At 38.4% G+C, this 24,565-nt stretch overlaps 1 protein-coding gene across 2 annotated transcripts in view; it reads right to left on the reverse strand.

Annotated features, from left to right (window-relative positions):
* Positions 1 to 1,501: 1,501 nt before the first annotated feature.
* The window catches only part of LOC123859744 (zinc finger protein 74-like), a 35,778-nt gene continuing 12,714 nt past the window's right edge, over positions 1,502 to 24,565 (reverse strand). For both annotated transcript variants that reach the window (XM_045897970.3, XM_064589362.1), the window contains 2 exons: positions 20,722 to 20,848; positions 1,502 to 7,716 (listed from right to left, as the gene is read on the reverse strand). In XM_045897970.3, the coding sequence (XP_045753926.1) occupies positions 7,367 to 7,716; positions 20,722 to 20,821 (450 nt within the window). In that variant the 5' untranslated portion in view covers positions 20,822 to 20,848 and the 3' untranslated portion in view covers positions 1,502 to 7,366. The remainder of the gene's footprint in view (positions 7,717 to 20,721; positions 20,849 to 24,565) is intronic.

The raw sequence follows: 24,565 nt of genomic DNA on the forward strand, positions 1-24,565 counted from the left end.
TGACATCTTAATTATATCAAGTCTTCCCATCTGTGAACATGATAGGTCTCTCTTTTTTTTTTTTTTTACCTCTTTCATTAGCACTCTGTATTTTTTTAGCATGTAGAGCCTATACATATTTTGTTGCATAAATATTTCTCTTTCTCTTTGGGAGCTTTTACGAATCGTAGTTTAAAACTTTTCAGTTTCTACTTGTTCATTGGTAATGTATAGAAAGACCATGGATTTTGTATATTAATCTTGTATCCTGCAACCTTGTTAAATTGATCAGTTCCAGGAGTTTTTAGGTTCCTTGGACTTTTCTACAGAGACCATCACATCAGCTGTGAATAGTTCTACTTCTTCCTTTTCAACCAGAATGGATTTTATTTTTTGCTCACCTTATTGCATTTGCTAAGGCTTCCAGAGCAATATTCAATAGTAGCAATAGTAGATATTTTTGCCTTAGTTTCCAATCTTAGGAGGAAAGCATTCCATCTTTCACTATTAAGTATGTTAGCTGTAGTATTTTGCAGATGATCTTTACCAGACTGAAGAAGTTCCCTTCTATTCTGCATCTGCTGAATTTTTATTATGAATGTTAAATTTTGTCAAATGCTTTTTCTGCACCTATTGATATAATCATGTTGGGGTTTTTTTTGTTGTTGTTCAGTCTGTTAATGTGGAGAATTACATTGAACCAGTCTTGTATTCCTGGGATAAATAACATTTGTTTTGTGTTATCTTTTTATATATCAAATTTGATTTGCTAATATTGAGGAATTTTTGCATTTATTTTAATGGGGGATATTGGTCTGCAGTTCTCTTGTATTCTTTGTCTAGTTTTGATACGAAGGTACTCTTAGCTTTATAAAATGAGTAAGAAAGTATTGCCTCTTCTGGAAGAGATTTTGAAGAATTGTTAATTATTCCTTGTACATTTGATAGAATTCACTAGTGAAATCATCTGCACCTGGAGTTTTCTTTTTTGGAATCCATGAATTAGATTTCTTTAATAGGTATAGTTCACTTTATTTCTCTTGAATGAGTTTTGGTAATTTGTGTCTTTCAAGAAACTGGTCCATTTCATTTAAGTTGTTGCATGTATGTGTAGAGTTGTTCACAGAGTAGTTCCTTATTTTAATGTTTGTAGGGAGAATAGTCTTTGTCAATAATTTGTCTTTTCTTTTTCTTGGTCAGGCTAGATACTTATCAACTTTTTAAAAAAGAATCAACTTTTGGTTTATTTTCTTTTTTAATTTAAATTCTATTAGCCAGCATATAGTACATCATTAGTTTCAGATGTAAAGTTCACTAATTCATCAATTGCATATATTTTCTTTCTGTTTTCAATTTCATTGATCTCTGCCCTTTATTTCCTTCTGCTTGCTTTTGAGTATATTTTGCTTTTGTTTTTCTCAGTTACTTAAATGAATTACCCCACTTTTAAGACTATAAAACCATAATAACAAATCCTGATTAAAATAAAACAACTCAAACCCATAAAAGCAAAAATTCTGCATTAAAATATTTATTAAAAATAACAAAATAGGGAAGCCAATATAATATCAATAAATGCTAAAAGCTGTTGGCTCTCATTGAGCATTGTTTTAAAAATAGCATGTTCAAATAAAAACTATATTTAGAAAAAAACAAAACCCTCACTCTGAGCCCTGCTCTCCCAGACAACCATTTCGTTAGTCCCTTGTTTATCCTTCCAGTGTGACATTATGCAAATATAAGCAAATATGGATATATATTTTCATTCTTAATAAAATGTATTATATATTTTATACAATATATTTTTATATATTTATATATACAGGCATATAAACACATTGTTCTCTACCTTGTTTTTGGCTTTTTTTTTTTTTTTAAGATTTTTATTTATTTGACAGAGAGAAAGACAGCCAGAGAGGGAACACAAGCAGGGGGAGTGGGCAGAGGGAGAAGCAGGCTTCCCACAGGGCAGGGAGCCCAATGCGGGGCTCCATCACAGGACCCTGGCATCATGACTTGAGCAGAAGGCAGATGCTTAATGACTGAGCCACCCAGGTGCCCCTCTCTACCTTGTATTTAATAATACATCTTGGAGATATTTCCATTTCAATAAGAAAATTTTTTTCATTACAGCTGCACACCATTCCACTGTAGATGTACAGTCTATTAAATCAGTCCCCTATTGATGGACATTTGTGTTGTTTTCCATTTTTTCACTACTGGAAACAATGCCAAATATTTAAGGCACAAATGCACATATATCTGTGGGACAGATTCTCAGAAATGGGATATTTGGGTCAAAAAGCAAATGTATCTATAGTTTTGGTAGATACTGTCAAATTCTTCTCCATAGTTTTATTTTGTAATCCCCACAGCAACTTATGAGAATGCCTGCTTCTCAATACCTTATTAAGAATGAATTTTTTAACTTTTCAGTTTTTTGCTAATCTGTTAAGTGAGAAATGGTATCTCAGTAGGGCTTTGATTTGCATTTCTCATATGAGAAAATTTGATACCTCTCCATACATTTAAGGGCCATTTATATTATCTCTGAACAGTCTCTTCACATTTTTGTGTGTGTGTGCTTTGCTTGATTTCTAAGAGCTCTTCATGAATAGGGAGGTGAATCTCTTTATGGGTTGCAAATATTTTTACCAGTTTGTAATCTTTTACCCAGTTTGTACTCTTACTCGGGGAACTGGTGAGGGAGAAAGTCTTCTCTTTCTTAAAGCTCTCCCTCCCTCAGGGGCTCTCTTTCCCACTCAATATTCATTAATTCATTCGATCAATCAAATAGGGGAATTCAACAGAATATGGATGAAGGAAGTGACTAGAAAAATAACACCATTTCATGATCTTATATACCTATACCCCACTGAGTTGACACTCCACAATAAACCAGTTACACTTACTTTTGCTTCATAATATTGTGATATTTTACAACAGACATATCATTTTGTAATTAGAAGAACCAATACTTCTGTTGGCAGGGACTAGGAAGCACAAAGTAGAAAATAATCCATTTACACTATTAATACATTAGTGTATTTTTCCAAGTTTTTCCCTCTGTCTTTACATCTACTATATTGTGTACATTTTTTAAGTCATTAAAAATGACCCCAAACATTTTCTTGCTGAAGAATACTGGATTATATAAATATATTATGATTTAGAAAAAAAATCTCTCTAAAGTAATCCTTTCCTTTTTAAAAATAGTAGAAATAGCATGGTAATGTATATCGTTTATATATAATTCAACTGATTATGTCCTTAATATAGATTATTAAATGTGACATTTGAGCCACATGATATGAACATTTTAAAGGACTTTGATATAGATTGCCAAACTGTGTTCTGGAAAGGATGCTGCCAAAGTATTCACAGGAAATTTAATTCACTGAAATACAGAAAATATTAGAAAATAAGAAAAGGCTAAAAATAAGTTCTAAACATGTAACTCAAGAAGCTAGAAAAATGACAAATCTAACAGAAGTACACAAAGAATAAAGAATTAATAGAAAACAGTATGTAGAAGCATAATATGTCCTGATTAGAAAAAAACCTAAGTAAACCCACACCTAGACACATTTCAGAAAATAGCACCTACTTTTCAGGATTTTGCTAAACCTTTTTTTTTTTTAAAGATTTTATTTGAGACAGAGAGAATGAGAGAGACAGAGAGCACATGAGAGGGGGAGAGGGTCAGAGGGAGAAGCAGACTCCCTGCTGAGCAGGGAGCCCAATGGGGGACTCGATCCTGGGACTCCAGGATCATGACCTGAGCCGAAGGCAGTCGCTTAACCAACTGAGCCACCCAGGCGCCCCTTGCTAAACCTTTTTAAAGATAAAGAGGTAATCTGAACATCAACCAGAGAGAGAAGACACACTGTCTCAAAGGGAACAATAAATTGGCTAATTACAGACTTTAAAAAGTAGCACCAGAGGCTCAGGACTGCTGAGTAAAAATAAATGTCAATTGAGAATTCTATACCTAGCTAAGCCATAATTCAAGAGTAAGGGAGAAATAAAGAACTTACTACTCACAGACACTCTTGCTGAAAAATTAGAAAAATCTGAGAGATTAATTTATTTATATAAGGAACTCTTTTATAAGGCTTGCTACAAGCCAGGCACTATTTTAACCATTCTACAAATATTAATTCATCTGATCCCTATAACAACCCCATGAAGTAGATACTATTATCATCCCTACTTTACAGATAGAGAAATTGAGGCACAAAGAAATTCAGTAATCTGCTCAAGGTCACAGAGCCACATATCAAACCCAGGCCATCTGGCTGCAGAGTTGGTGTTTTTGACCACTGCACAAGTTGCCTCTGCTCTGGGAGGCTGAGAAATGGAATTCACAAGGAAGGAGGAAATATAAGAACCAGTGGTAAGAAACTGGCAAATGTGCAGGTTAATCCAAACTTGCATTGTCTACTTACAACAAAATAATGACAAATCTGGGGACGTGTTAAAAACATGATGAAATTAAAACTATACACAACCATAACATAACCTGGGAGAAGGAGAAGCACAGTTAGTGTTCTACTCTCTTAAGGACAGGCATGATGCAGACTTTATTAAGTAATGAATGTTAACAAATGTTAAAACAAAAAGATAAAATTTAACTACTGATCTTGTAGAGGAAAATAGAGAATAAAGAAAACCTAATCCAATGGAAGGAATGAAAGAAAAAGAAACAAAACCCCAAAAATCATGATCCAAAAAATTTTTCACGGACTTTGACAAATTGATTCTACAAGGTCTTTAAATAGGACAATTTCTATAAAAGCTTGAAAATGTGTTATGGGCACAGAGGTATACAAATAATCTTTTGAAAAGATTATCTGATAGAAGATGACAAGCTGAAATTAATTAGTTCTAAAACATCAGCATAAAAATATAAAAAATGTAATGTTTGGGGCATAAAGCAAATTGCAAATAAATTATATTATCTATGTAAAAATTTAAGATACCATGGACATACAGGTAATAAAACTCAAAACATACATAGAAATAATACACAGTGACTTAAGCATAATTGATACCTCTGAACAAAGTGACATAGCTTGAAGCTTTACTTAAATCTGTTTTTTCCTTGCTAGAAAAAAAAAAAATCTGATGCTAATATGGCAAAAATTTTAACATACTATTATAGTCATTATATTTTCTGAACTTTTCTGTATGCCTGATATATTTTATACTTAAAATATTTTTTAAATCTAAAAAAAAGGAAAGGAAAAACAAAGAGGAAGAAGGAAAAGAAACTAATATAAAATGTGAGTTTAGAATTTTATTAATACCTTCATTCAATGATATTTGAGTGCCTCTCCTACGCCAATTGCCATTAAGCCCTCCAGCATATCAACCCTTTCTCCTAACGTGAGCCGATGGTCTCTGGACTGCTCAGCTGACAGTCCTCCTAGAGCCCCAAAGCCTTTCTAATTGTAGATATCCTTCCCCTTGAAATGGCTGCTTAGGGGGCACATAGAACATACTGCTCCTAGGTGAAGGATTCAGACAAAGCATCTCTCTTCCTTACCCACATTTAGTGATGAAACTAGGTCCTTGACCTCTTCCTAACCTCCACTGGTCCAGGTCTTCCCTCTTCATTGCAAGGCTCTGTCTCTGATTAATTTATGCCTCCTGAAAAGAATCAGCCTTATTGCTGCCTTCCTATATGATCCTTCCTCCCATTGAGGGATAATGGTCCTGCCATGCCTGACTTGGGCCACCTGGGGAAATTGGGGCATGGAGTTGCCTTCCAAGGCTCCTCACAGCAGCTCTTCCACCTCTGGTCCCAACTGGCCCTAATGCTGATGGGGTCAAGATCTACCCACTACAGACCACTCTTTGCTCAGCTCAGACTTCCAGGGACAGCCCGTATTGGGGGTCACCATACTTGCTAGAGACTTTGGAGAAGCCTCTGGGCTTTCCTCCCCCACTATTCCACAACCTCCTTTCTAGGCACTGTTCTCTTCCTTTTCCCTCTAATTATTCCCTTTCAGACTTGTTTTCCTCTCCTCTAACTCCCTTCCATAAACCCTGCTGCAGCCCTTTTCTTTAGCTGTCCCTTCTAGAGACATATACCCTGAAGATGCCTTACCTGGAGATTTCTACAATCTATGCTGCAGGCATCCAGCAGCCTGGAGACATGCTGGATGGGGAGATGCTCAATTAGGGCCAGGAGGCTTTCAGCCTAGAAGGGCCTTTGCCAGGTAAGGGGTGTCTTTCCCAGGAGGAAGACCTTATCTGTCATTGGTGCTGGGTAACTCATTGGTTATATCTAACAGAAGCTTCTTTGAGATGGAATGAACCTTCTGAGGAGACAGTGCAGAGCCTGACACAAAATGTCATTTCACAGGATTTTTTTCCTGAATAATACAACAGATACTTTTGTCAAAACTCCTATGTTAAAACATGTATTTTTTACAATTGCGAGGTTAGGGATGAGAATTCTTATGTTGAAGGTATATATTTTTAAATTTACTACACTGATTTAACTTGAATATTTATCTCAAGTCCATTAGTATATTCATCAGGTTAACAGGACTTCTCTCTTACAGGGATTAACTAATGATGAAAACCACGATCTGACCGAAATGTTTACCATGCAGCATTTTTTTTTTTTCTTAAAGATTTTATTTATTTATTTGAGAGAGAGAGAGTGCACATGAGAGGGGGGAGGGTCAGAGGGAGAAGCAGACTCTCTGCTGAGCAGGGAGCCTGATGCGGGACTCGATCCTGGGACTCCAGGATCATGACCTGAGCCGAAGGCAGTCGCTTAACCAACTGAGCCACCCAGGCACCCTACCATGCAGCATTTTTTAAAAAGGTTTCAATGTGTGGACTTTGAAGTCTTCACCACACATCACACTTACAGGGCTTCTCTCCCATGTGGATTTGCATTCAACAAATACTTCGTGAATGGCTACTTGTACCAGGCAGTGTGCCAGGAGCTGGGGACAAAATGGAGAGCAAAGCATGCATAGCTGGACTCTCATGGAACTCAGAGTTGTCAGAGAAAAAGACTCTGGTAAAAGGAGGAGAGATGCACTCTAGCAGAAGTTGTGACCACATGTGTAGGGTATTTCTCCCACAACGGATCTGATGAATGTGAAGACTTGAGCTCACTTCTCATGTACACAAGGTTTCTACCCCTGTGAGACCCTATGGTCTCTCTCATGAACATGAAGGTTCATGTTGTAACTGAAACCCTTACCACATCTATCATATTTAATGGTTTCTCTGTGTGAATTTTTTGGTAAACTTGGAGATCTATGCTCTGACTGAAGAAGCACTTACCACACACACTTGTAGCATTTCTTTCCTGTGTGGACTTTCAGACAAGCATTAAGTCTATGTTTTCAGAGTTTCACATTTAAACAGTTTCTCTTGTGTGGAGTCTCCGATGCACTTGGAGATCTCTGTTCTGACTGAAGCCCTTACCACACTTACCACATTTGTAGAGTTTCTCCCCGGTGTGAACTTTCTTATGGATGCAAAGATTGGAGCTCTGATGGAAGCCCTTGACACACTCCCCACACTTAAAAGGTTTTTCTCCTGTGTGGACTCTCTGATGAACACGAAGATTTGTGTTATAACTAAAGGCTTTGCCACATGTATCACATATGAAAGGTTTCTCTCCGGTGTGAATTCTCTGATGATAGCGAGGATCTGTGCTCCGACTGAAGCTCTTCCCACATGCAGCACAGTTGTAAAGTTTCTTGCCTGTGGGGAAAATGGGATTCTTTGAGAACAAGAAAATGTTTACAACGATGAAAAATATTATCAAATTAAAACTCAATCAAGGCTGCAAACAATAGGGTATCAGACTAGAGAATGTGGAAAACTATAGTCAATTATGGGGCACCTGGGTGGCTCAGTCATTAAGCATCTGCCTTCGGCTCAGGTCATGATCCCAGGGTGCTGGGATTGAGCCCCGCATTGGGCTCCCTGCTCCGTGGGAAGCCTGCTTCTCCCTCTCCCACTCCCCCTGCTTGTGTTCCCTCTCTCACTGTGTCTCTGTCAAATAAATAAATAAAATCTTTAAAAACAAAAAACAAAACCTATAGTCAAAAGACCAACTTGAAGAATTCTACCAGGACTCGGAAAGGATTAAAAAAGTGAAATTATGAGAAAAATATTAAGTTGTGAAGGATCTAGAAGATCTTATATATGTATAAGAAATCCAGAAGGAGCAAACAGAAGAATTAAAGAAAATGTACTTAATCTGAAAGAGAATTTGATTCTTTAGATTGAAAGTATCCCCCCAGTACCATGTAGGATTATTGAAGAAAGAAAAAAAAAAAAAACCTAACATACACATATTTGGATGAAATTTCCGAATTTCAAGGATCAAGAAAACAAAAGCATATAAAACATTAAACAAAATAAAACAAGTTACTCCCTTGAAAAGAGAGTAAGATTGGCAGAAGATAATGGTACAATGTCTCCAGTGTCCTGAGGGGAAAAGACTATAGTCAAGAATTCTAAACCTCAACTGATGATTCCCTTACATATGCAAAAGGAAGATACTCTCAAAAAAGCAAAGACGACCAAAATCAATCAAAATAAAAACTCATGAAATGGGAAAACATGAAATATAAAAAGTAGAAATGAATAATGAAAACATAAAAGCTTTTCCTCCTTTTCACTCAACAAAATCCATGAAATAATAAAGGAAAACTCTGAGCTGAAGAATTCAGAGATGAACAGGCTCAATGACTGGCAAACCTAATTTCTGGGGGGGAAAAAAAGCTGCATACCTAGACATATTCTGGTAAAACTTCAAAATTCCAAGGAGAAATGGAAAAAAAAAAATCTAAATGTTTTCAGTGGGGGGGGGCAGAGAAAAAAACAGGTTAAATAAGAATAAGAGAAAATTGGGTGCCTGGGTGGCTCAGTTGGTTAAGCGACTGCCTTCGGCTCAGGTCATGATCCTGAAGTCCTGGGATCGAGTCCCACATCGGGCTCCCTGCTCAGCGGGGAGTCTGCTTCTCCCTCTGACCCTCCCCACTCTCATGCTCTATCTCATTCTCTCAAATAAAATCTTAAAAAAAAAATAAGAGAAAATTACTAAATGAATCTATCAGATTGGAAGAACCAAAATCAGGAGCTCAAAAACAAAGATACAATGGCTAAAACATTCTCAGGGAAAATGATTTTGAATCTAGAGGTCTCTACTCAGCCACATTAATATTCAAGACTGGGGTGAATATAAATACCTTTACAAACCTGCAGAGATTCAAAAAGCTTGTTTGCAAGTGAAAAACAGATTGAAGCAAAAAAAAAAAGACGTGGGATTTAAGAAATTATGGAAAGGGCTGCCAAAAAATTAAGGTCACTTTAATCTCTGGGAAAATGAAGGTACAATGTAAAAAATTAACACAGTTATATATGGTTTCAACAAAACACAGGACATGGGGAGAGGGTGTGTGAAAGCTAAGTGAAAGTTTGCTAATGGCCTTGTATTGTTCTGGAGAGTGGAAGTTATAAATAACTGTTTAATACTTGCCACCGATAGAAAAATATAACTTTTAAAACATGTTACAATCTGGAGGGTAATTAACTGAAGGATAAAAATGGAGGGAAAAAGGAAAGAAATAAGAATTCATTTAGAACTCCCAAATAAGGGAAGGCAGTAAAGAATTAGAATGCATAAAATGTCAGGAATCAGACCTAATGTATTATTACAGTAAATGTAAACAGGCTAAATTCCCCTTAGAGTCTTAGAAACTCCAAGATTGGGTTAAAAAAAAAATCCAGCCATATTCAGCTTGCAAGAAAAAAATATATACCAGGCAAATGCTAACTGTAAGAGAACAGATGAACAACATTAATATCTGAAAAAGCAGGATTCAAGGCAAAACACACCAACTAAGGGACTTCCAAGGAAGATGGTGAAATAGGAGGACCCTGAGTTCACCTCATCCATGGACACAACTACATAACACTCGCATCACTGTAAGTAACCCAGAAAACAACAAGAATGGCAGAACAAACTCCACAATTAAACTTCCAATACCATCAAAAAGGGAAGAATGGAGATACAGTGGGGAGCTAAAAATAACCTGTGGGCCATCAGTGGAAGGGAGGGAGCCACAGGTGCAGAGAGGGGAGAGAAAAAGATTATCACACCAAGGAGCCTACACAGGGTGGATGAATCCCCATAGCATTTGGCTTTGAAAACCAGATAGGTCAAATTTCATAAGTTCAGTATTTAAAGCCTGGAACTTCAAAAATCAGCAGGCTTGGCTCTGGGAGAGCCCAGAGGGCAATAGGAAACAGAGTCACTACCATTAAAGCGAGAGCATAGCAAACAGCCCATAGAGATATAGTACAGAAGTAGTAGTTTGAAAAATGCCTGGAGCATATGGGAGGGAGAGCTATTTATTAATCACAGAGTGTGTCCTAGAGGGACACATTTCACTGGGAGATTCCTGCAAGAGCAAAGGAGATGGCAAGCACCATTTCCCTCCCCTGCTCCCCACATAAATATATGGTCACCTGCAGAAACCAGTGTGGTGCAGGCATTCACTAATTTGTTTACACTGTGCCCCACCCCCTCCATCTGAGCCTGCCTCAGTCCCAGCACTGTGGGTCCCCACCCCCAGAAGACCAGTGCAAATTTTGCCAAGACAGTGTCTCCCAACGGTGCTCTTTGTGGGGCTTCAGTCCAGGCAGCTGCAGTAGCTGGTTACCTCCTGTGGAGGATGCACATACCTTGTTGAAACTACCTGCCCTTCCCCTGCTTTGTGCAGCAGCCCTAGCTGCCCTGGTCTCAGTGGTGGCTGCATATCCCCTGCGGAACAGGAACAGCACCACCTTGTTAAAAGTGCACATCCCACCCACCACTTTCAAGAGCAGGAGACAATAGTGGGCTTTCCTAACATGCAGCTTTCTGTCTCTTTAGACACAGAGTTAGACAAAATGAGACAGGAATATGTCACAAGTGAACAGGACAAAACCACAGCAAGAGACTTAAGTGAAACAGATATAAATAATATGTCTGATAGAGAATTTAAAGTAATGATCATAAAGATACACACTGGACTTGAGAAAAGAGTGGAGGACATCCGTGAGACCCTTAAAAAGAGGTAGAAAACAAAAAGGAATGAAAGACAACACAACAAATAAAATTGAAAAATTTACCAGATGGAATAAATAGCAGGCTACAGGAAGCAGAACAAATTAGTAACTGGAGGGGCACCTGAGTAGCTCAGTCGTTAAGCATCTGCCTTCAGCTCAGGTCATGATCCCAGGGTCCTGGGATGGAGCCCCACATCGGGCTCTCTGCTCAGCGGGAAGCCTGCTTCTCCCTCTCACACTCTCCCTGCTTGTGTTCCATTTCTTGCCATCTCTCTCTCTGGCAAATAAAATCTTTAAAAAAAAAAAAATTAGCAACTGGGGGACAGAGTAATGGAAAGTAATCAAGCTGAGCAGGTGAAAGAAAAAAATTCTGTGAAATGAGAATAGACTTAGGGAACTCAGTGACTCCATCAAGTGCAATAACATTTGCATTATAGGGATCCCAGAAGAGGAAGAGAAAGAAAAGTGGGAATAAAATTTTTTTGAAGAATTAGCTGAAAAATTCCCTAATCTGGAGAAAGAAGGATACCCAGGAGGCACAGAGATCCCCAAACAAAATCAGCCCAAGGAGGTCCACACCAAAACACATAGTAATTAAAATGGCAAAAAGTAGTAATAGAGAATTTTAAAAGTAGCAATCTTTTCTAAGATGATAGTTACATACAAGGGAAACCCCATAAGTCTATCAGTGGATTTTTCAGCAGAAACTTTGCAGGCCAGGAGGAGGAGCAAGATGCTGGAGGAGTAGGAGACCTAAATTTCATCTGGTCCCAGGAATTCAGCTAGATAGGGATCAAACCATTCTAAACACCTACGAACTCAACAGGAGATCAAAGGAAAGAATAGCAGCAACTCTCTGAACAGAAAAGCGACCACTTTCTGGAAGGTAGGATGCGTGGGGAAGTGAATCTGAGGCAATATTTGGGAAGACAGACGGCGGGGGAGGGAGCCTCCGTCAGCCACTACTGGCAGTTAGAATGGCAAAAATGGACAGGGCAAGAAACAACAAATGTTGGAGAGGTTGTGGAGAAAGGGGAGCCCTCTTACACTGTTGGTGGGAATGCAAGTTGGTACAGCCACTTTGGAAAACAGTGTGGAGGTGCCTCAAAAAATTAAAAATAGAGCTACCCTATGACCCAGCAATTGCACTCCTGGGTATTTACCCCAAAGACACAGATGTAGTGAAAAGAAGGACCATATGCACCCCAATGTTCATAGCAGCAATGTGGAAAGAGCCGAGATGCCCTTCAACAGATGAATGGATAAAGAAGATGTGGTCCATATATACAATGGAATATTACTCAGCCATCAGAAAGGATGAATACCCAACTTTTACATCAACATGGATGGGACTGGAGGAGATTATGCTAAGTGAAATAAGTCAAGCAGAGAAAGTCAATTATCATATGGTTTCACTTATTTGTGGAACATAAGGAATAGCATGGAGGACATTAGGAGAAGGAAGGGAAAAATGAAGGGAGGGAAATCGGAGGGAGAGATGAACCATGAGAGATTATGGACTCTGAGAAACAGGGTTTTAGAGGGGAGGGGGGTGGGGGTATGGGTTAGCCCGGTGATGGGTATTAAGGAGGGCACATATTGCATGGAACACTGGGTGTTATACGAAAACAATGGATCATGGATCACTACATCAAAAACGAATGATGTATTGTATGGTGACTAACGTAACATAATAAAATTTAAAAAAAAAAAGACTGAAGTGGGTCTAAATATTTTGACACGCAAAGATATCTAGCATATATTATTAACTGAAAGGAAGTTGCAGAATTTGTTCTTCAAAACAGATAAATACACAAAATAAATACGTATTAGCTTATATATATGTGCTGCTTATATGTGAATATAAATAGTAAATAGCCTGGAGGTGCCTGGTTGGCTCAGTTGGTTAAGTGTCTGACTCTTGATCTCAGCTCAGGTCTTGATCTCAGGGTCATGAGTTCAAGCCCCATATAGGGCTCCACACTGGGCATGGAGCCTACTTAAGAAAGAAGAAAAGAAAAGAAAATAGCCTGAAAGATACTTTTTACTTTATGTGCAATATACTGTTAATATTTTCCTAATTAAAAAGTAATTATAGGAAGGAGGGATAAGGAGTGATGCTTAATGGGTATGAGGTTCTCTTTTAGAGAGATTCAAATATTTATTTTGGGGTGTTCCCTTTTGCATTGACTCTTTGAGTTGTTTTTTTTTAATTTAAATTCAATTAGCCAACATATAGTACATCATTAGCAAATATTTTAGAACTTGATTGAGGAGGTGGTTAAAAAACACTGATGTACTAAATGCCAATGAACTGTACACTTTAAAAGGTTTAATTATATGTTCTATGAAATTTACCTCAAACTGAAAAATAACAAATATAAATGGGGGAGGGGAAACTCATGTTTTTACTTAGGTAGCAACATTTTTCTTTCTTCAATAGTGATTTGAGAGGAAGGGTCCAAGATGGTAATGTAGAAAGACTCTGAACTCCCCTCCATAGACACAGTGAATGTATGCCTACATACAGAACAATTCCCCCTGAAGGACAACTGAGGATGGACTGAACAGCTTCTAAACAACAAAGGACAGAGGGACCACACAGAGAATGGCAGAGACAGAGACATGGTAACTTCAGGAACCCTACCCCAGATACTGCAAACCACAGTGAAAGTAGAAGGGACAGTACTGAGGGACCAGGAGGAGATTGCTCTCTGGGGCACAGAAAAAAAGCCACAGTTTAAAAGGGCAACTAGAATGTAAAGGAACCAGCCCTTGAGTGTCTGCAGAACACTGGGGAATGTGCAGAACACTCTCTGAGGTCAGAGGGGCAGGTGAGCACCATTGTTTACATTCTTCCTACACCTTGATAGCAGAGAAAGGAGAGGGTCCGGGAACCATAGCCAGCATGACCACACTAGCCTTAGCTACCCTGGGGCATAGGAAAAAAAGTCATGGTTTAAAAGAAAAACTGGAATATAAAGGAAGCGGCCCTAGAGGAGCTTTGGTAACACTCTATAGGGTTGGAGGGGCTGGCAAACACCATTGTTTATGCTTCCCCTCCACCTTGATAGCACAGATAGGAATAGGGTGTTGGGGCCCTGGCCAGCTGGCTGCCTTAGTGAGTCCCAGCTATACCACCAAGGCATCTCCCCTACCCCTGCCAGACTCCAGCTGTCCCACCAAGGCAACCTCAGTGTGGTGCACACTGGGACAACCCTGGACAGCACCCACTATGGCTCCAACCATCTTGCCAAGGCAACATGGGCACAAAGCACTCTAGGACACACAAGGCCCATACCTCCTTCAACTCCAGATGACGCATCAGGGCACCACCTGCATGGAACACAATGGGACTTCCCAGCCCACATGGACTTCAGCCCCAGCTGCCCTGCCAGGCCCCCTCTGCATGGAGCACCTAGAGACCAGAGACCTCTTGACCTGTGCATGCCTCAACTCCAGCCATCTCAGTAGGCAGCCCTGATACATAGTGCTCTGGGAACCCCAATCCATGCCTGCTACATACAGCTCTAGGCAGCCAGGCACATGTAATCTACGCAGGGAATGTTCCTACAGAAGGTCATTCCTTCAAGACCAGGAGAGATAGCTGTTCCATCTAATTTGCAGAAACGAACACAGAAAGTCAAACAAAATGAGGACAGGTGGGAATATTCTCCAAATGAAAGTGAAAGACAAACTTAAGAAAAAGAACTAAACAAAATGGAGATAAGCAGTCTACCTGATAAAGAGTTCAAAATAATGGTCATAAAGTTGCTTACTGCACTTGGAGAAGCATATGAACTCAGAACTTTAACAAAGAAATAGCAAATATAAAAAAGAACCAATGAGAGTTGAAGAGTACAATAACTAAGTGAAAAATACACTAGAGGGAATCAACAGCAGATTAGAGTTGCAGAAGAATAGATTGGTGATCTGGAAGATGGTACTGGAGAGTACCCATGCTGACCAGCAAAAAAAAAAAATTTTTTTTATATGAGAAGGCACCTCTGGGTCAACATCAAGCGTACTATATATAAAACATGAAGGGGGAAGGGGCGCCTGGGTGGCTCAGTCGTTAAGCGCCTGCCTTCGGCTCAGGTCATGATCCCAGGGTCCTGGGATCGAGCCCCGCATTGGGCTCCCTGCTCCTCGGGAAGCCTGCTTCTCCCTCTCCCACTCCCCCTGCTTGTGTTCCCTCTCTCGCTGTGTCTCTCTCTGTCAAATAAATAAAATCTTTAAAAAAAAAAAAACATGAAGGGGGAAGTAAAAATTTAATGCTTTTAGAATGCTGTTCGAACTTAAGTGACCATTGACTTAATATAGATTGCTATTTACATAGGATGTTATATATGAACCCAATGGTAACCATAAATCAGAAACCTAAAATACATACACTAAAAATAAAGAGAAAAGAATCCAATCATAACACTAAAGAAAGCCATTAAGCCACCAAGGATGAGAGCAAGAGAAGAGGAAAGGAACAGAGAATAACTATAATAACCAGAAAAAAAATTAACAAAATGGAAATAAGTGCATGCTTATCTATAATTACTTTAAATATAAATGGACTAAATGCTCTAATCAAAAGACAGGATGGCTAAATGGATAAAAAACAAGGGCCATGTATATGCTGCCTACAAGAGACTCACTTCAGACCTAAAGACTCACACAGAATGAAAGTGAAAGGATGGAAAATTATATCCTTGCAATAAGAAGGGGAAAAAAGCTGGGGTAACAATACTGATATCAGACAAAATAGACTTTAAATAAATAAAATTTTTAAATAGCTATTTATTTATTTATTTGAGAGAGAGAGTGGAAGGGGAGAAGCAGAGGGTGAAGGACAAGCAGACTCCACACTGAGCACAGAGCCCAACATGGAGTTTAATCCCACGACACTGAGCCCATGACTTGAGCAAAAATCAAGAGTTGGATGCTCAACCGACTGAGCCACCCAGATGCCCTAGACAAAACAAACTTTAAAACAAAGGCTAAAGCAAGAGACAAATAGGGCATTACATAATGATAGAGGAATCAATCCAACAAGAGGGTGTAGCAATTGTAAATTGTAAATATCTATGTACCCAACATAGGAGCACCTAAATACATAAAACAAATATTAAGAGACATAAAGGAAGAAACTGATAATAATAGTAGGGGACTTTAACACCCCACTTACATCAATGGATAGATGATCCAGACAGAAAATCAAAAGGAAACAGTGGCTTGAAAGACACATTAGATCAGCTAGACCTAACAGATAGATACAGAATGTTCTATCTAAAAACAACAGCATATACATTCTTTTCAAGTGCACATGGAACATTCTTCAGGAGAGATTACATGTTAGGCCACAAAATAAGTCTCAATAAATTTAAAGAAGATTGAAATCATATCAAGCATCTTTTCCAACCAAAACAATATGAAACTAGAAAACTATGAGGAAAAAAACTGGAAAAAACACAAACACATGGAGTAGTAGACAACACACTACTAAACAACCAAGGGGTTAATGAAGAAATCAAAGAGGAAATTTAAAAAAATATCTGGAAACAAATGAAAATGAAAACACAATGGTCCAAAATCTCTGAAACACAGCAAAGGCAGTTCTAAGAGGGAAGATTATAGCAATGCAGGCCTACTGAAAGAAATAAGAAAAACCTCAAGTGAACAATTTAACCTTACACACACCTAAAGGAATTAGAAAAAGAACAAAGCCTAGGGTGCCTGGGTAGCTCAGTCAGTTTAGTATTTGACTCTTGCTTTTAGCTCAGGTCATGATCTCAGGGTCGTGAGATCGAGCCCTGCAACGGGCTCCCCACTCAGCAAGGAGTCTGTTTGGGATTCTCTCTCTCCCTCTGCCCCTTCCCTGCTCGTGTGCTCTCTAAATAAATAAATAAATAAAATCTTTAAAAAGAAAAAGAACAAAGCCAAAAGTTAGTAGAAAGAAGGAAATAATAAAGAGTAGAGATAAATGATACAGATAAAAAAATAATAGAAAAGATTAATGAAATCAAGAACTGGTTCTTTGAAAAGATAAAATTGAGAAACCTTTAGCCACACTCATTGGGAATAAAAGAGAACTCAAATAAATAAAATCAGAAACAAAAGAGGAAAGGTAACAACTGATATCACAGAAATATGAAGAATTATAAGACATTACTATGAAAAATTATACTCAAACAAATTGCACATCCTAGAAGAAATGGATAAATTCCTAGAAACACAATCATCCAAAACTAAATCTGGAAGAAATAGAAAATCTGAACAGACTGATTCCTACCGATTCAATTAACAAAACTGAACTGGTAAATTCCCAACAAACAAAAGTCCAGGACCACATAGCTTCACAGGTGAATTTTCCCAAACATTTAAAGAACATACCTGTTCTTAAACTATTCCGAAAAATAGAAGAGGAAAGAAAGCCTCCAAATTCATTCTATGAGGCCAGCACTACCCTGATACAAAAGCAAACAAGACACTATAAAAAAAAAAAAGAAAACTACAGCCAACATCCCTGATGAAGACAGGTGCAAAAATCCTCAACAAAATATTAGCAAATCAAATTCAACAATACATTAAAAAAATCATTCGCCATGATCAAGTGGGATTTATTCCAAGGATGCAGAAGTGGTTCAATATTCTCAAATCAGTCAATGTGATACATCACATTAAAAACAGGAAGCATTAAAACCACATGATTAGGGGTGCCTGGGTGGCTCAGTTGTTAAGCGTCTGCCTTCGGCTCAGGTCATGATCCCAGGGTTCTGGGATCGAGCCCTGCATCGGGCTCCCTGCTCGGCAGAAGCCTGCTTCTCCCTCTCCCACTCCCCCTGCTTGTGTTCCCTCTCTCGCTGTGTCTCTCTCTGTCAAATAAATAAATAAAATCTTTAAAAAAAACAAAAAACAAAAAACCACATGATTATTTCAATAGATGCAGAAAAGGCATTTGACAAAGTACAACATCCATTCATGATAAAAACTCTAAACAAAGTGGGTTTAAAGGGAAGATACCTCAACATAATAAAGTCCATAAATGACAAACCCACAGTTAACATCATACTCAATGGTGAAAAACTCAAAGCATTTCTTCTAAGATCAGGAATAAGCCAAGGATGTCCACTCCTCCCACTTTTATTCAACATAATAGTGGAAGTGCTACCTGCAGCAATCAGACTAAGAAAAGAAAAGGTATCCAAATTGATGAGGAAGAAGTAAAACTGTCACTATTTACAGATGACATGGTACTATATGTTTAAAATCCAAAACTCCACCAAAACAAAAAACTACTAGAGCTGATAAATGAATTCGGTAAAGTTGAAGGTTACAAAATTAATATACAGATATTTGTTGCATTTCCTTTTTTATCTGTTATATTTCTATACACTAATAATGAAGTAGCAGAAAGAAAATTAAGAAAATAATCCCATTTACAGTAGCACTAAAAAGAATACCTAGGAATAAACTTAACCAAAGAGGTGAAAGATCTATACTTTGAAAACTATAGGACATTGATGAAAGAAGTCGAAGATAACACAAACAAATGGAAAGACAGCATGTTCATGGATTGGAAGAATTAATACTGTTAAAATGTCCATCGTATCCAAAGCAACTTACCAATTCAATGAAATCCTTATCAAAATACCAATATTATTTTTCAGAGCAGAACAAATAATTCTAAAATTCATATGGAACCACAAAAGACCCTGAACAGCCAAAGCAATCTTGGGAACAAAGCTAGATTTATCACAATCCCAGGTTTCAAGATATACTACAAAACTATAGTAATCAAAATGGTATGGTACTGGCACAAAAACAGACATGCAGATCAACAGAACAGGATAGAGAGCCCAGAAACAAACCCACGCCTATATGGTCAGTCTATCACAAAGGAGGCAAGAGTATACAATGGGGAAAGGACAATCTTTTCAATAAATGGTGCTGGGAAAACTGGACAGCTACATGCAAAAGAATGAAACTGGACCATTTTCTTTTACCATACACAAAGATAAACTGAAAATGGATTAAAGACCTAAATATGAGACCTGAAACCATAAAAGTCCTAAAAGAAAACACAGGCAGTAATTTCTTGAACCTTGGCCTTAGCAACGTACTTATGGATATGTCTCCTGAGGCAAGGGAAACAAAAGCAAAAATAAACTATTGGGACTATACCAAAATAAAAAGCTTTTACACAGCAAGGAAAACCATCAACAAAACAAAAAGGCAACCTACTGAATGGGAGAAGGTATTTGCAAATGACATATCTGATAAGGGGCTAATATCCAAAATATATAAAGAATTTATAGAACTCAACACCAAAAAAACAAAAAATCTGATTAAAAAATGGACAGAGGACCTAATTAGACATTGTTCCAAAGAAGACATACAGATGGCCAACAGACACATGAAAAGATGCTCAACATCACTCATCAGGGAAATGCAATTCAAAACCAAAATGAGCTATCACCTCACACCTGTCAGAATGGCTAGTATCAGAGAAGAAATAACAAGTGTTGGCAAGAATGTGGGGGAGGGGCACCTGGGTGGCTCAGTCATTAAGCGGCTGCCTTCGGCTCAGGTCATGGTCCCCAGGTCCTGGGATCAAGCCCCACCTTGGGCTCCCTGCTCCATGGGAAGCCTGCTTCTCCCTCTCCCACTCCCCCTGCTTGTGTTCTCTCTCTCACTATGTCTCTCTCTGTCAAATAAATAAATAAAATCTTAAAAAAAAAAGAATGTGGGGGAAAGGGAACCCTTATGCCCTGTTGGTAGGAATGCAAACTGGTTGCAACCACTGTGGAAAACAGTACAGAGATTCCTCAAAAATTTAAAAACAAAAATATTATTATATGATCCAGTAATTCCACTACTGGGTATTTAAAAATAAACAAAAATATTATTCAAAAAGATATACACAGCGCTATGTTCATTGCAGCATTATTTACAACAGCCAAGATAATGGAAGCAATCCAAATGTCCACTGATAGACGAATGGATAAGGAAGATGAAGTACACACACACACACACACACACACACACACACACACTGGAATATTACTCAGCCATAAAAAATAAGATCTGAAAATCTGCAGTAGCATGGATGGACTTAGAGTATTATACTAAGTGAAATAAGTCAGACAAAGAAAGACAAATACTATATGATTTCACTTACATGTGGAATCTAAAAAAAAAAAAAAAATTAAGCAGCAACAACAATAACAGAAAACACTTTCATAAACACAGAACAAACTGGTAGTTGCCAGAGGGGAGGGAGGAGGGGCAAAGTAGGCTAAGGGGATTAAGAGGTCCAAACTTCCTGTTATAAAAAACATAAATCATGGAGATGAATACTAAAGAATAGGGATAGTCAATGATATTGTAATAACACTGCATGGCAACAGATGGTAAGTACATTTATCCCGGTGAGTGTTGTGTAATGTATAGAACTGTGAAATCACCATGTTGTACACCTGAAACTAATATAACATTTTATGTCAACTATACTTCAATAATCAAATTTTTAAAAACAGTGATTTGGACACTCTGATATTTGAATCTCAAGCCCTTGCTTAGTTAAATACTTTAAGAGCCCACAGGTTTTAACAACCATGAAACAAAAATCCTCCAAAGAGTAGTTGTCCTTACCCACTAAGACCAGGTTGCCATAGATCTCCAGCATCACCTCTTTGTACAGGGCCCTTTGTACAGGGTCTAGTTGCCCCCACTCCTCCTCGGTGAAGTCCATGGCCACATCCTTGAATGTAACAGGTTCCTAAAAGACCAATGAACAGTAGTTCCTCTTAATCATCTACACCAATGTTTGTGGTACAAAGGGTAAACTTGGAAACACTGAAAAAGGTAGAATGGAGGAGACTTCAGAGTTCTGCCCTAAGCTGTAAGAGTAATTAAAGAATTAAAATATTTTAAAAGATACATATTATCTTATGCAGAGGTTCACTAACCCTAATAATACAAAGAGCTCTTAAAAGCATATGCAACTAATGAATTGTTGAACACTACATCAAAAGCTAATGATGTATTAGATATTGGCTAATTGAACATAATAAAAAATAAATTTAAAAAAAGCAATTAGAAGATAAAATGCCCCAGTTAAAAATGGACAAGTGAGGGGTGCCTGGGTGGCTCAGTCGGTTGGGTATCGGAGTCGATTTTTGCTCAGGTCATGATCTCAGGGTTGTGGGATCAAGCCCCCTGTCGGGCTCTGGACTCAGTGCTGAGTCTGCTTGAGATTCTCTCTCTCCCTCTGTCCCTTCACCCACTCTCTAAATAAATAAGTAAATAAATAAACAAAATCTTTTAAAAATGGACAAGTGAGGGTGCCTGGGTGGCTCAGTCGTTAAACGTCTGCCTTTGGCTCAGGTCATGATCCCAGGGTCCTGGGATCGAGTCCCACATCGGGCTCCCTGCTCAGCGGGGAGTCTGCTTCTCCTTCTCCCACTGCCCCTGCTTGTGTTCCCTCTGTCGCTGTGTCTATCTTTGTCAAATAAATAAAAAATCTTAAAAAAAAAAATGGACAAGTGAAAAATGATCTAAGTAATTCCTAGAAGAAAAATAAATGCCTCACAAATTATCAAAGAAATGGACATTCAGGTAATAAGATACTATTTTCTTCTATCCATCGTATAAAGATTAAGACTTATAATACCCATTATTAATGAGAGTGTGAGGAAACAGGACCCACCTATACTGATGGAAAGAGTATAAATTAGTAAAAACTTCTTTGGAGAACAATTTGGCAGTATTTATCAAACATCCTTTGTTCTAACACTCCCAATTCTAGAAATTCATCCTCATTAAGATAACTAATGACTTCCTTGCTCATAAATCCAATGGAAAGTTTTCAATCATTTTTATGCTTCACTTCTTGGTATTATTTGGCCCCAATAACCACATGGTTTTCCTCAAAACTCTACTCCTAGAGTCTGGCTATCATAGTAATCCAGTTTTTTCCCTACCTCTCTGATCACTCTCTCTTTCTCTACCCATCAATGTTGGGGTTCCCTGGGTTGGATCCCAGGCCCTCTTCTCACTCTCTCTATACGATCCCATCTATGCTGACAGCCTCAAATGCCATCCAAATGCTGGAAGCTCTTTTTTTTTTTTAAAGATTTTATTTATTTATTTGTTAGAGAAAGAGCGCACAAGCAGGGGGAGTGGCAGGCAGAGGGAGAAGCAGGCTCCCCGCTGAGCAAGGAGCCTGATGTGGGACTCGATCCCAGGACCCTGGGATTATGACCTGAGCTGAAGGCAGACGCTTGACTGACTGAGCCACCCAGGCATCCCCAAATTCTGGCAACTCTTAAAAGCACTTTGGCAGCCAAGACCTCTAGCCAGGCCTAGAGTTCTAGACCCCACTATCTACTTGATGAACATTCAGTATGAAGTAGGTAATTGATAAATATTTACCAAATGAAATAAAAATCTACTTGGATATTTCAAAGCCATCTAAATCAACCTCCTCAATTCTGACTTTATCTCCCTTTCCAAACCTGCTTCTCCCAACGTTCCCTAACTCAAGAAACTACACCTCCAACCTCTTGGATGTTCAAGTCAGCAAAATAGGTATCATCATTTACTTCCTCTGTGTCATCTCTCACACCCGCTCCATCACTAAATCTTCCTAAAGATCTCTTCTCTCTCTGCTGCCACCACTATTCTGAGCCACCATCCCACCTCTGCCTCCTCATTGGTCTATACCATCTTGCCTTCCTGCAACATAACCTCTACTCTGGCCCCTCTTTTTGTGACCATTCCTTAAATATCTGTGTTCCTCAAGGGTTTTCTCTAGTTACCTTCTTTTTCTTCTCTTGTCACATATCGGCTGGATGATCTCAACCAAGCCCTTGACTTTAATGACCATATACATGGTGACAACTCACCATGTATCTTTAACCTGGATCTGTCTCAGACCTTGATATCTAACTTCCTTCTAGACTTCTTTAATTGGATGTCCCACAGGAACTTCAAAATGTCCTCTAACTCCCCCTCCACAAACACACATGTATACATCTCCATCTCCTGTTACTTATCTCAGTGAAGAGTATCATTATCATCCAGCTGCCCCAAACTTGTGTTTCAGCCTTAACTACTCCCCATTCCTCACTCCCCACAACCGTACACAGACCCATAGTGTTATATGTGTTTTAGATACATACTTGGAGATGTCCATTTTCTTTATGTACTTATTTATCTACACAGCCACGTTCCATTTCATTTTAAAGTTGTAATTCAGCATTAAGTTCACTGAACTCTGCCTAATTAGGCAGGCTAACAGGTATCTTTATTATTAAACAAATCTAAAGGTTCCTTGATCTGTCATTCTTTTTGGCAACACAGCAACTTTAAACACCCTATGTCTAGGAAATTCTTCACTTTATGCATCTGTGTGTCTTCAAGATAGAAGCCAGAAACTCACTTGCCAGTGTCCCTTGGTTAGCCAACCAGATGCACATGCACAAGTCTTTAATTCAGAAGCTAATGGCTGGAAATGGTAAGGATGACAGCAGAGGCATCCAGTTCCAGAGGCAGTAGAGCAAATGTTCTAGGGGTGGTGTCTGCAGCCCTGCGTCAGCAGTGCAAACTGGGTGTCTGCTCTGCAGCAGTGGTCTCTCCACTGGGATGGTCCAGTTGTGTGATTTGGGCATTGTTCCAAATTGTGTGGCTTCCAGGTTGTCTTTCTGGCCTCTGAGGAGATTCTGTGAGCTACCAAATATCCTTCAATAAGTTTCTTTTAGGTAAAGAGGATTTGGGTTCTTTGAACAACTGTCATTAGAAAATCTATTACTTCTGTAATCATAACAAGTGAAAGACGAAAACCTATATGATCATCTCATAGGATGGCAAAACAACATTTAATAAAATAAACTTCTGTGTCAACTATACTTCAGTTAAAAGAAATAAACAAGAAATGTCTAAATTTAAAACCCATTTAAAGAACAGTGGTCTAGGTACTTGGGATACATCTGAAATAAACAGAAAATATAAAAACCAAAATGAGAATAACAGATGTCAATATGCAATGATTATTTTTAAAAACAATAACTATTTCCTTAGGAGTTCAGAACCCTTCTGATCATATTAACAACCTTCTGACCCCCATGTTCACAAAATGTAAAGTTTTCATTTGATTAGGAAGATATCATTTCTATTTTTAAGCACACTTGTAGATTCTTGAACTATCTTACAGACTACCAAGAGCAAATACAGCTGCATTCATACCCAAATAGAGTGGCTAGATCTTTTTTTTTTCTTTCTTTCTTTTTATTTATTTATTTTATTTTTTATTTTTTAAAGTAGGCTCCTTGCTTAGCATAGAGCCCAACACAGGGTTTGAACTCAGGACTCTGAGATCAAGACCTGAGCTGAGATCAAGAGTTGGACGCTTAACTGACTGAGCCAACCATGTGCCCCAAGAGTGACTAGGTCTTTTTTTTTTTTTTAAGATTTTATTTATTTATTTGAGAGAGAG

The sequence above is a fragment of the Mirounga angustirostris genome, unplaced genomic scaffold, assembly GCF_029215605.1.
Source record: "Mirounga angustirostris isolate CCGP_5_RB_7025 unplaced genomic scaffold, mMirAng1.0.hap1 SCAF_4, whole genome shotgun sequence".
NCBI lineage: Eukaryota > Metazoa > Chordata > Mammalia > Carnivora > Phocidae > Mirounga > Mirounga angustirostris.